Genomic DNA, 11,075 nt, shown 5'->3' with positions numbered 1-11,075 from the left:
GCCTCCCAAAGTGCTGGGATTACAGGTTTGAGCCACCGCGCCTGGCCTGCCTGTAATTTTTTGTATTTTTAGTGGACATTGGGTTTCACTATGTTGGCCAGGCTGGTGTCGAACGCCTGACCTTAGTTGATCTGCCTTCCTCAACCTCCCAAAGTGCTGGGATTACAGGAGTGAGCCACCATGCCCAGACTTAAGAGATTAAATTTAAACCTTGGTTTTATTTTTCAGTTGGATTATATGACTTTAAATAAACTTTTAAGAGCCATTTTCTGTGTTGGTTGTTTTAAGCAATTATAATACTAAATATGTATAAAAGGTTTAGTTTGTGGTTGAAAAAAATTTTTATGAGCTTTGGAAAAAAATTGAATGAAGGATGTTGAACTCTAAAATTTAGTTTTTCCAGATTGCTAAGTAAAGGAAGTAAAAGAATAATCTATAATTTCTAAGAATAGGTCAGACGCAGTGGCTTACACCTGTAATCCCAGCACTTTGGGAGGCCAAAGCCAGAGGATGGCTTGAGCCCAGGAGTTCAAGACCAGCCTGAATATAGTGAGAATTAATGTGAAACCTTGTCTATACAAAAAATAAAAATTAGCTGAGCGTGATGGTGCAAACTTGTGGTCCTAGCTACCAGGGAGGCTGAGGTGAGAGGATCATTTGAGCCCAGAAGTTTGAGGCTGCAGTAAGCTATGATTGTGCCACAGAACTCCAGCATGGGCAACAGAGTGAGATCCTGCATGCTGTGTCTTAAAAAAAAAAAAAAATTACAAGAATAAAGAATAGTCATGTAGTAGCACCTTACAGAGCTAAATGTAGAAGAGACAAGTGCATCTGTCCCAAACTTAGTTTCACTTGATATAATAGTGATCTTTGATAAAGTTATTCTATCATGGATGAAGGCAATGAATTAAATTATAACTGTCTTTTATGTAAATGTCTTCAAGTGGCTTACAAATAAGGGATGGGGAAGTTATGTTTTCATTTATGAGAATTGAGTTACAGATCTAAGTTACCTTAGAAGGTTTTGCACCCAGATCTAAGTAGTTACTTAGGATGCCCTATAAACTTGTTTGAAAATTTGACATGAGAAATAAAGTGTCACTTTTAATGAGACACACTTGGTTTCACATGTTTCCTTCTAGTTTGAACCCACTTACGAAGAATTCCCTTCCTTAGAGAGTGATTCTTTGTTGGACTACAGCTGTATGCAGAGGCTGGGAGCAAAACTGGGGTAGGTGACAAGGCCTGGGGTGTCAGGCTTCATACTGCCCTTCTTGTAAAAGGCAGATGAGTTCCATAGAAGGGATGAATGGAGACCATTTTAAAGCCTAGCGTTGAATGAAAGAGTGAATATTTGTTTAAGAAAACACTGTACTCCTGTACTTGTTGAGCTGAATTACTCAACTGTATTGACTTTTTTACTTAATACAATGGAAATTTCTTCTTTTGGTATAATGAGCTGGAAAGAAACAACATTTATGTCATTCAGTGTTAGTTCTATAAACCTAAAACAATTGGTCATTCAGGCATCAAATCCTGTCTAGTAGAAACTTGGTGGGTAAACCGAGTTGGTTAGTTTTTTTTATTAATTATACTTTAAAGATCTCCTTCTGCTGTTTATTGTTTCTGCCTACTGAAACTAATGGTAATTTGTTTCCTCGTGTGATTTGTGATTTTTAAAGTTATAAGCTCATATTTCATAGTTCCTGATCTGAAGGAATTCAGTGATATTTAGTTTGAGGATGTTTTCCTCCAGAGAGAATTTGTTTTGACATTTGTCAGGTACCTGGGAGTGCTCTGTCAACCTGGAATCATTTATATTTTTCTCAGCATTGGGACTTTTTGTTGATTTGATTTTTGACTGTACCAGGAATGTGAATTTAAGCCTCAAACCTGAGTGAATTTTAACCTGTGGTTATAAATTCTTAGGGAAGACTTCTCCCTCCATCTAGAACCAAAATGGAAATAAACAAGTTTACATGCATGCTCCAGGCTCCTTTGCAAGGTGGGTTTTTTCTGGTCCACCCCTTCACTGAAGGTGTAGCTTTTGTGCATGGAAGCAGTCCTAGCCGGAGAGGGGAGTCAGTTATATCTGCTCACCTTATCCAGATGCAGTGCCTGGCTTCTGTGTCCCATGCTGGCTTAAACTCAAGGCCTTAAGATACTGCATTCAGTGTAAGAATCAGGACAGCTGTGAGGTCCTGTTTTCCCTTTGGATTCCAAGAATTTCTCTCTCTTTTTTTTTAAGATGGAGTCTTGCTCTGTCGCCTAGGCTAGAGTGCAGTGACGCTCTAGCAACCTCTGCCTTCCGAGTTCAAGTGATTCTCCGCCTCAGCCTCCCGAGTAGCTGGGATTATAGGTGCCCACCATCATGCCCGGCTAATTTTTGTATTTTTAGTAGAGACAGGGTTTCACCATCTTGACCAGGCTGGTCTTGAACTCCTGACCTTGTGATCCACCCGCCTCGGCCTCCCAAAATGCTGGGATTACAGGCATGAGCCACTGTGCCCGGCCAATAATTTCTCTTTGTTACAAGCTCATCTGTACCTTTAAAAAGAAGTTTCAGAAATATTCTACCCGGCATCTGAGGTGTTTTGTAGTTGGAGGGCTCTCAGGATGTCTTCACCATTGGTAGAAATGAAGTCTTCATCACTCTTGATGTAGTTTGATAACATTTATTGCTTTCAGTTGACTACAGGTCGACTTTATTGTCTCACAGATTTGTGTCTGGCCTAATTAACCAAGGAAAAGTGGAAGCGTTTGAAAAAATGCTGTGGAGAGTCTGCAAAGGGTACACCATTGTGTCCTATGCAGAACTGGATGAATCCCTCGAAGACCCTGAAACAGTGAGTAAATGTCACCATCACCTTTTAGCAGTGATGGACTAACAGCAGAGTTGGAGATGTGGTAGAAAGAATGTTTTTCTCCTGAACCATTTGATAATAAGTTGTTAACCTGATGCCTTATCTCCTCAACCATGTGTAGTGTGTGTAGTTCCTGAAATCAGGGACATTGTCTTACATTGCCATCACATGACCATCAGTCAGGAAATGAATGTAGATGCATTACTACGTCCTGAGCCTTGAATCTCATTCAGGTTTCACCAGTTTTCCTAGTATTGTCAAAGCAAAGAATGTAATTTAGCATCACATGTTGGATTTAGTTGTCATGTCTCTCTCTTTTTTTAAACTTTTTTTTTTAAGGAGATGGGGTCTCGCTGTGTTGCCTAGGCTGGTCTCAAACTCCTGGCCTCAAGCGATCCTCCCACCCAGGCCTCTCAAAGCCTCCCAAAGTGTTGGGATTACAGGTGTGAGCCTCCTCACCTGGCTTTTTTTTTTTAATTTACTTTTTATTTTTGATAGAGATGGGGATCTTACTATGCTGCCCAGACTGGTCTCGAGCCATCCTCCTGCCTTGGCGTCCCAAAGTGTTGGGATTACAGGCATGAGCCACCATGCCAGGCCTGTCCTGTCTCTCTGATCTCCTTTATTCTGGGACAGTGTCTCAGACTTTCCTTGGCTTTTGTGACCTTGACATTTTAAAATATTACAAGTTGTTTTGGTAGCGTGTCTCTGGGTTTGGGTTTCTCAGGTGTCTTCTCATGATTCTATTCAGGTCACATGCCTCTGGCAGGAGCGTTGCTGAAGTGAGGCTGTGTTCTTCTCATAGCACTGTCCGGTGCCACACATTTCTGTTTGTTCCGTTACTGGTCGTGGTCACTTTGATCACTTGATTAAGGCATTCCTCTCTAGGCTTTGCTGTAAAGTTACTCTTTTTTTGTGTTTGAAACTGTAAATATCCCATTCTTCATCAGGTTTTCAGCTTCCTTGTTTATTTCCTATTTTATTTGATGGGTTCTTGTTCCTTTAATTATTTAATGTGATATTCACATTCTCCTAGATTTGGCCAGTTGGAATCCATTCAGGCTGGCCATTATATCCATTTTACACGTTCCCATCACTTTTTGAGCACTTGTTTGTACAACAGGATGTCCAGATGCATGTTGCAATTCCTCTCACACAGCTCTGGAATCAACTGTTTCTTCAAGAAGGCTGTTTTTTTTGAGTGCAAGTCTTGGTATTTTGAAGCGAAGATGTGGCTTCTGGGTGTGCCCATTGGTATTGAGGGGTTGCTTTTCCTTGGCTCTGTCAGAGGTAGCTTGGGGACACAGAGCACATGCACATATACATTTACTGCTGTGGGCCAGTTACTCTCCCGCCGCCCCATCCATCCCCATGTACACACCTAACAGCTGTGGGGCTGAATGGTTCAGAAGGGAGGGTGGAGGCAGCGGGAGAGACAGTCATAGTCACCCTTAAGATATCTCTGTTTTTTAGACTTCACAGTAAAAATAACTATTGCTTTAAACGAGGATGAACTGCTGATCTACTAAAGGTGGAAAAGGAACTTGGTTTTCTTAATTTTGAGGAAAGGTTCTTATTTTTTTTCTAGGTTGGCCTCAGGAATTTTGGCTGTAAGATTAATATACATCCCATAGTAGTTTTGACACATAAAGAGAAATTTGGCTTTTATTTATTTATTTATTTTTACTTTCTTAGATGGAGTCTCACTCTGTCACCCAGGCTGGAGTGCAGTGGCATGATCTCAGCTCACTGCAACCTCTACCTCGCGGGTTCAAGCAATTCTCCTGTCTCAGCCTCCTGAGTAGCTAGGACTACATAGGTGCGGACCGCCATACCTGGCTAATTTTTTTATTTTTAGTAGAGATGGGGTTTCACCATATTGAAACACCATCAGGAGTTAGGTCTTGAACTCCTGACCTCAAATGATCCACCCTCCTTGGCTTCTCAAAGTGCTGAGATTACAGGCATGAGCCACCACGCCCAGCCTGTTACTTATTTTTGGTTTTCTAAAATAAAAATCTAATCCGTTTGAAATCTAATCAGTTAAGCCCTTCATTCACCACACACCTGTAATATTTTCTACTTTTTTGTGACTTTTGTAACTGCCAGTGGCCATCTGTTAATTATCCTTCAGTTGTGACCTTGATGACTTTTCTATTTCAAGCTGATGATTGAAACTAAGATCAAAACTGTTCCGAAGTAGCATATACATATTTTTTGAGTTTTTTCTTTATTAAGAGACAATATCAGTAATTTTCATGCAGAGCATTTGCTCAAAAATTTTTTTAATAGAATTTGTAAGTTCTCTTGTGCGTCTGCAACCTCCACCTCCCGGGTTCAAGTGATTCTCCTGCCTTGGCCTCCTGAGCAGCTGGAACTACAGGTACCCGTCACCATGCCCAGCTAATTTTTGTATTTTTAACGGAGACAGGGTTTTACCATGTTGGCCAGGCTGGCCTCAAACTTCTGGGTTCAAGTGATTCTCCTGCCTTGGCCTCCTGAGCAGCTGGAACTACAGGTACCCTACACCATGCCCAGCTAATTTTTGTATTTTTAACGGAGACAGGGTTTTACCATGTTGGCCAGGCTGGCCTCGAACTCCTGACCTCAAGCAGTTGCCTGCCTTTGCCTCTCAAAATGCTGGGATTATAGGCGTGAGCCACTGTGCCTGGCCTCTTATGCCAAATTTTTTTTTTTTTTTTTGAGACGGAGTTTCACGCTTGTTGCCCAGGCTGAAGTGCAATGGCACGATCTCGGCTCACCGCAACCTCCGCCTCCCAGGTTCAAGCAATTCTCCTACCTCAGCCTCCCTAATAGCTGGGATTATAGGCATGTGCCACCACGCCCAGCTAATTTTGTATTTTTAGTAGAGATGGGGTTTCTCCATGTTGGTCAGGCTGGTCTCGAACTCCCAACCTCAGGTGATCCACCCACCTCGGCCTCCCAAAGTGCTGGGATTACAGGCATGAGCCACCATGCCTGGGCTTTATACCAAATTTTTATGGAATATGTTAAAGGGCAGTAAACATCTATGAAGGAGATGGATAGATGCGTATCTTGAAAATACGATCCCCATCCCCACGGTTATAAAGAAAATGCATGTCCATTATAGAAAATTGGGAACCATGTAGAAAAGAAGAAGAAAAAGAAGTCACTCGCAATCTCCTATTCTGACAAGGATAGGAGAGTGTATGTTCAAGGATAGGAGAGTGTATCATGGCAAGTGTTATGTTCTCTCAGTCTTTTTCTGGGTAAGATAGGGGTATTTTATTTGGTAACTTTTACTCAGGTTCTAGGATTTGTTTATAGTGTCAGGTTTAGTGTCTTTTGGGTTCAATGTCTGACCCTCTTGAAGTCTTTATAGTTCTTAGAGACTATTTTTAGCCATTTTCCCCGTTGGTGTCATTTCTAAATGCTGACCATTCTTTCTACATCAAAGCAAGACATGGGCGCTTTCTTCGGTTGTCTAGTTTGTGTTTTTCTGTTGTGTGTGGCACTTCTTCTGCCTTGTGCCTTAAGTGGTTGTGTTCGTTGACACACTACCATGTTGTCCAGGCTGGTCTTGAACTCCTGGGCTCAAATGATCCTCTTGCCTCTGCCCCGCAAAGTGTTGGGATTACAGGCCTGGGCTCAAACGATCCTCCTGCCTTGGCCCCCTGAAGTGTTGAGATTACCGTTCCCAGCCTCTTTTTCCTGGTTCTAACTCTTTTCTGACAGTGTGAAATCGGCTTCCGTTATCCTCAACGTGTCTAGTGGGTGGCTCCATTAACTGACATCATTTATTCATTGTATTCATTCTCCCAGCCACATCCTCCATCTCTTCCTCCTGCCATCCCTTCCCTCCCACCACCGCCTGCCCATGCTGTGCTATAGCTCTCCAGTCTGTGCTCCTGTTCCCTGGGCCCAGGGCTCAATTTCTGGACAGCTTCTCTCTTATTTCTGCCTTTAGGGATCTCATATAATTTTATGATTTTATTTTTTTATTTTTATTTTTTTTTGAGGCGGAGTTTCACTCTTGTTGCCCAGGCTGGAGTGCAATGGCACGATCTCGGCTCACCGCAACCTCCGCCTCTCAGGTTCAAGCAATTCTCCTGCCTCAGCCTCCCTAGTAGCTGGGATTACAGACATGTGCCACCAGGCCCAGCTAATTTTGTATTTTTAGTAGAGACGGGGTTTCTCCATGTTGGTCAGGCTGGTCTCGAACTCCCAACCTCAGGTGATCCACCCGCCTCGGCCTCCCAAAGTGCTGGGATTACAGGCGTGAGCCACTGCGCCCGGCCTAATTTTATGATTTTAAATACCATGCCTCAAATGTATGTATCCCTAGCTTGGACCTGTCCCCAGAATACTAGACTTTTATGTCCGTCTACTTCATATCTCCTTTTAAGTATCTGGAAGACCGTTTCTGCTTTTGCCTAAAACTGAACATCTGATCTTTCTTCCCAAACCTGCCCTTCCAGACCCATTGATCTAACTGCCCAGGCTGAAAGCCCTGGATTTCTCCCCACTCTTCTCTGTTTCTCACATCTGACTTGAATCCCTCAGCAGATCTGGTGGCCATGTCTTCTAAATAGAGAGTCTGACTGCCTCTCCTTGCTCTACCTCCCTCCTGGTCTAGGTCTCGTCCCGCACCTGCCTCACCTGACTGGGCTCCTGCTCCTGCCTCTGCCTCAGCCTGGTCTCTTCTCCTGGCATCCAGAATTATGCCCAGGAAACCACAGTCAGATCATTTCATTCCTATACTCAAGACCCTCCAGGGGCTTCCTGTCTTCCTCAGCAAAAGCCCCGTGGGGCCGCACAGTGGGCCTGTGGCCCTCATCATATCTGAGGTGGTGTTACTATGTCTCTCTCCCGCAGTGCTGGCCTCCTCAAGTCTCCCGACTGTGCTTCTGTGTGTGCTTCTCCTCTGCTTGGAAGTCTCTTCTCCCAGCGACCACGGGGCTCGCGTCCTCACCTCCTGCAGTTTTTTTTCCATTTACCCTGACTTGAAGCTCACCTACATGTCTTTGTTGCTCAGATGTCACCTTCTCGGGGAGATCTTCCTTGCCCATCCTATGTGAGATCATAGTGCCCAAGCCTGCCCTCCCTCTCTCCCCTCTCTTCATCCTGCATCTGTTGTTTATAGCACTTATCTCTACCTGGCGTACTTTCTTTGTTTCTTTTGCTGTCAAGTTGAATATAAGTTTAAGTTCCCTTCCCCTCCCAGGTCAGGGATTTTTGTCAGTTTTCTTCACTGCTGTATCCTTATCACCTGTAATCGTGCCTGGCAAATAGGCTAAAAACCTATTCAGTTTTTATAGAATTCTGCTTTGTCGGATATTTGTAAATGCAGGGTGATTCTTATTATTTACAGTAGTTTTGCTTCATAAAGTCACTGAGGGCTGAGCACAGTGGCTCATGCCTGTAATCCCAACACTTTCAGAGGCCGAGGCGAGCAGATCACCTGAGGTCAGGAGTTTGAGACCAGCCTGACCAACAAGGAGAAACCCCGTCTATACTAAAAATACAAAATTAACCAGGTGTGGTGGCGCATGCCTGTAATCTCAACTACTTGGGAGGCGGAGGCATGAGAATCGCTTGAACCCAGGAGGTGGAGGTTGCGGTGGGCCGAGATTGTGCCGTTGCACTCCGGCCTGGGTAACAAGAGAGAAACTCTGTCTCAAAAAAAAAAAAAAGTCACTGAAATCTCTAAATTATCAGCTATGGAAAAACTCACTGCTCCTAGGGGAAATACAGGAGTTGAGTCATTTACATTGAGCTCTCAGGCAGCAGCTCTGTGACTTGAACCTGAACGAAGTGTCCCTAACACATGCTACATCTCCGTCAGGCACATCACAGCCATCTTGTGCTTAGGACTGTTGGGGGAACCAGCCCCCAATATTTCAACGTAGGCCCTTTCTATTTTCCCTAAGTGTCCGCCGGTCTGAGAAATAAAGAGAAAGAGTACAAAGAGAGGAATTTTACAGCTGGGCCGCTGGGGGTGACATCACATATTGGCAGGTCCGTGATGCCCCTAAGCCACAAAACCAGCAGGTTTTTATTAAGGATTTTAAAAGGGGAGGGGGTGTATGAACAGGGAGTAGGTCCCAAAGATCACATGCTTTAAAGGGCAGTAAAGATCACAAGGCAAAGGGCAAAGCAAAGATCACAAGTCAAAGGGCAGAGCAAGATCACGAGGCAAGGGTAAAATTAGAATTACTGATGAGGGTCTATGTTCAGCTGTGCACATATTGTCTTGATAAACATCTTAACAGAAAACAGGGTTCAAGAGCAGAGAACCGGTCTGACCTCAAATTTACCAAGGTGGGATCTTTCCCCCACCCTAATAAGCCTGAGGGTACTGCAGGAGACCAGGGTGTATTTCAGTCCTTATCTCAACCGTATAAGACAGAGACTCCCAGAGCTGCCATTTACAGACCTCCCCGCAGGAATGCATACCTTCCCCAGGGTATTCCTTGCTGGAAAAATAATTCAGCAATATTTCTCTTACTTGCATGTCCGTTTATAGGCTCTCTGCAAGAAGAAAAATATGGTTCTATTCTGCCCAATCCCACAGGCAGTCAGACCTTATGGTTGTCTTCCCTTGTTCCCTGGAAATCACTGCTATTCTGTTCTTTTTCAAGGTGCACTGATTTCATGTTCAAACACACGTTTTACAATCAATTTGTACAATAGTGTACCTGAGGTGACGTACATTCTCAGCTTACGAAGATAACAGGATTAAGAGATTAAAGTAAAGACAGGCATAAGAAATTATAAGAGTATTATTAGGGAAGTGATAAATGTCCATGAAATATTCACAATTTATGTTCAGAGATTGCAGTAAAGACAGGTGTAAGAAATTATGAAAGTGTTACTTTTGGGAACTGATAAATGTCCATGAAATCTTCACAATTTATGTTGTTCTGCCGCGGTTCCAGCTGGTCCTTCCGTTCAGGGTCCCTGACTTCCCGTGACACAGGACACCAGACTATACCTCAGTCCTACTACACTTGAGGCTGTTTATGCTGTGAAATCACCAAAAAAAGCACAGAAGTGTGAAAAACATGACACCAAACAGACTCTGAAAAGGACACTTGGTGATAGTCTGAGAGCGGAGATGGGAAGGGAGGGCGTCACCTTGTTGGACTTTACCTGGGAACGTGGGTGTTGGGTGCCTAAAATTTTTGGCTGCTGTGCACATGACTGAAAGTGCTCTGTGGATTGATTTGTGGCTGTTATTACAAGTAGGTGAATTTGTAATTACAGAATCCTCAAATAAGGAGGATTGACTTTTTTGAATTAATGAATGAACACTTTGACAGTGTTTGAGCTGCCAAAGTTCTAGAAGTTCTACACGCAGAAGTAACACTTATCCTTATTCATTCTTTCTAGGGGGAAGTCATAAAATGGTATGTCTTTTTAATATCCTTTTGGGGAGAGCAGATTGGCCACAAGGTTAAGAAGATTTGTGATTGGTAAGAAAAAGAAACATTTCATTTAATTTGTGTCTTTATATTCAGCCACCTCTAGTTTTCCTTCAGCATCCCTCTGGAGTCAGAAGTAGAGTGACTGCTAGTTTTTGTTATATGATTTCTTTGCTGCACTGCCAAGTTCTTAAACATTTAATTTGTCATCTCTCTTACCAATGCATTACTTAAAATAATTTAAAAGTTGAGACTGTGTTAATAATATTACTAGAATTGACTTTTTTCTTTGGGGATCAAGGCTTCAGATTGGTTGAAAAAGGAATGAAGTTTTCATATGTTGTGACTTCATGTTGCTTTGAGCTGCCCGTCAGGCTTATCTGTTATCACTGAGCATGTGGCACGTCTTCTGTCGTGGGTACCCTGGGGCAGGGTGTGGCGTGTGGTGAGGAGAGGGGCGCTCAGGGGCCTGTCTAGATGCAGAGCCTCCCTGTGTCGCTCTCTCATTGGACTCACTTGGACAAGTGACCGAGCCTCAGTTTCTTCATCTGTAAAAGGGGAGAGTGATTGCTTTCTTATAGGTCTCTTAGGACTAAATGAGATGATCAGATAAAAGATGTCAGTTTGACAAAAGCCATCGGTAATTTTGAGTTGTGGTACAACAATAATCTGTGACTTACTCCTGTTAGCAAATGGGAACATAAGCAAAAGCCAAACAAAGTCAGAAAACTGAAAAGAACACCCCTTTGCTTTCTTCCACCAATGGAGAACTCAGCTTGCCTTGTTTCTTGCAGGGTGGAGGGGG

General features: G+C 43.3%; 1 protein-coding gene across 1 annotated transcript in view; it reads left to right on the top strand.

Moving 5' to 3' along the window:
- The window catches only part of LOC105516381, a gene marked incomplete at its 5' end in the record, with an annotated part of 27,610 nt that overhangs the window by 13,054 nt on the left and 3,481 nt on the right, over positions 1 to 11,075 (top strand). The window contains 3 exons of the mRNA XM_011948578.1: positions 1,143 to 1,231; positions 2,720 to 2,846; positions 10,239 to 10,322. Of these exons, the coding sequence (XP_011803968.1) occupies positions 1,143 to 1,231; positions 2,720 to 2,846; positions 10,239 to 10,322 (300 nt within the window). The remainder of the gene's footprint in view (positions 1 to 1,142; positions 1,232 to 2,719; positions 2,847 to 10,238; positions 10,323 to 11,075) is intronic.

This window comes from Colobus angolensis, unplaced genomic scaffold, assembly GCF_000951035.1.
Source record: "Colobus angolensis palliatus isolate OR3802 unplaced genomic scaffold, Cang.pa_1.0 Scaffold28, whole genome shotgun sequence".
In the NCBI taxonomy this organism is placed as follows: domain Eukaryota; kingdom Metazoa; phylum Chordata; class Mammalia; order Primates; family Cercopithecidae; genus Colobus; species Colobus angolensis.
The sequence above is the reverse complement of the archived record's forward strand: the minus strand, read 5'-3'. Positions and strand labels throughout refer to the sequence as shown.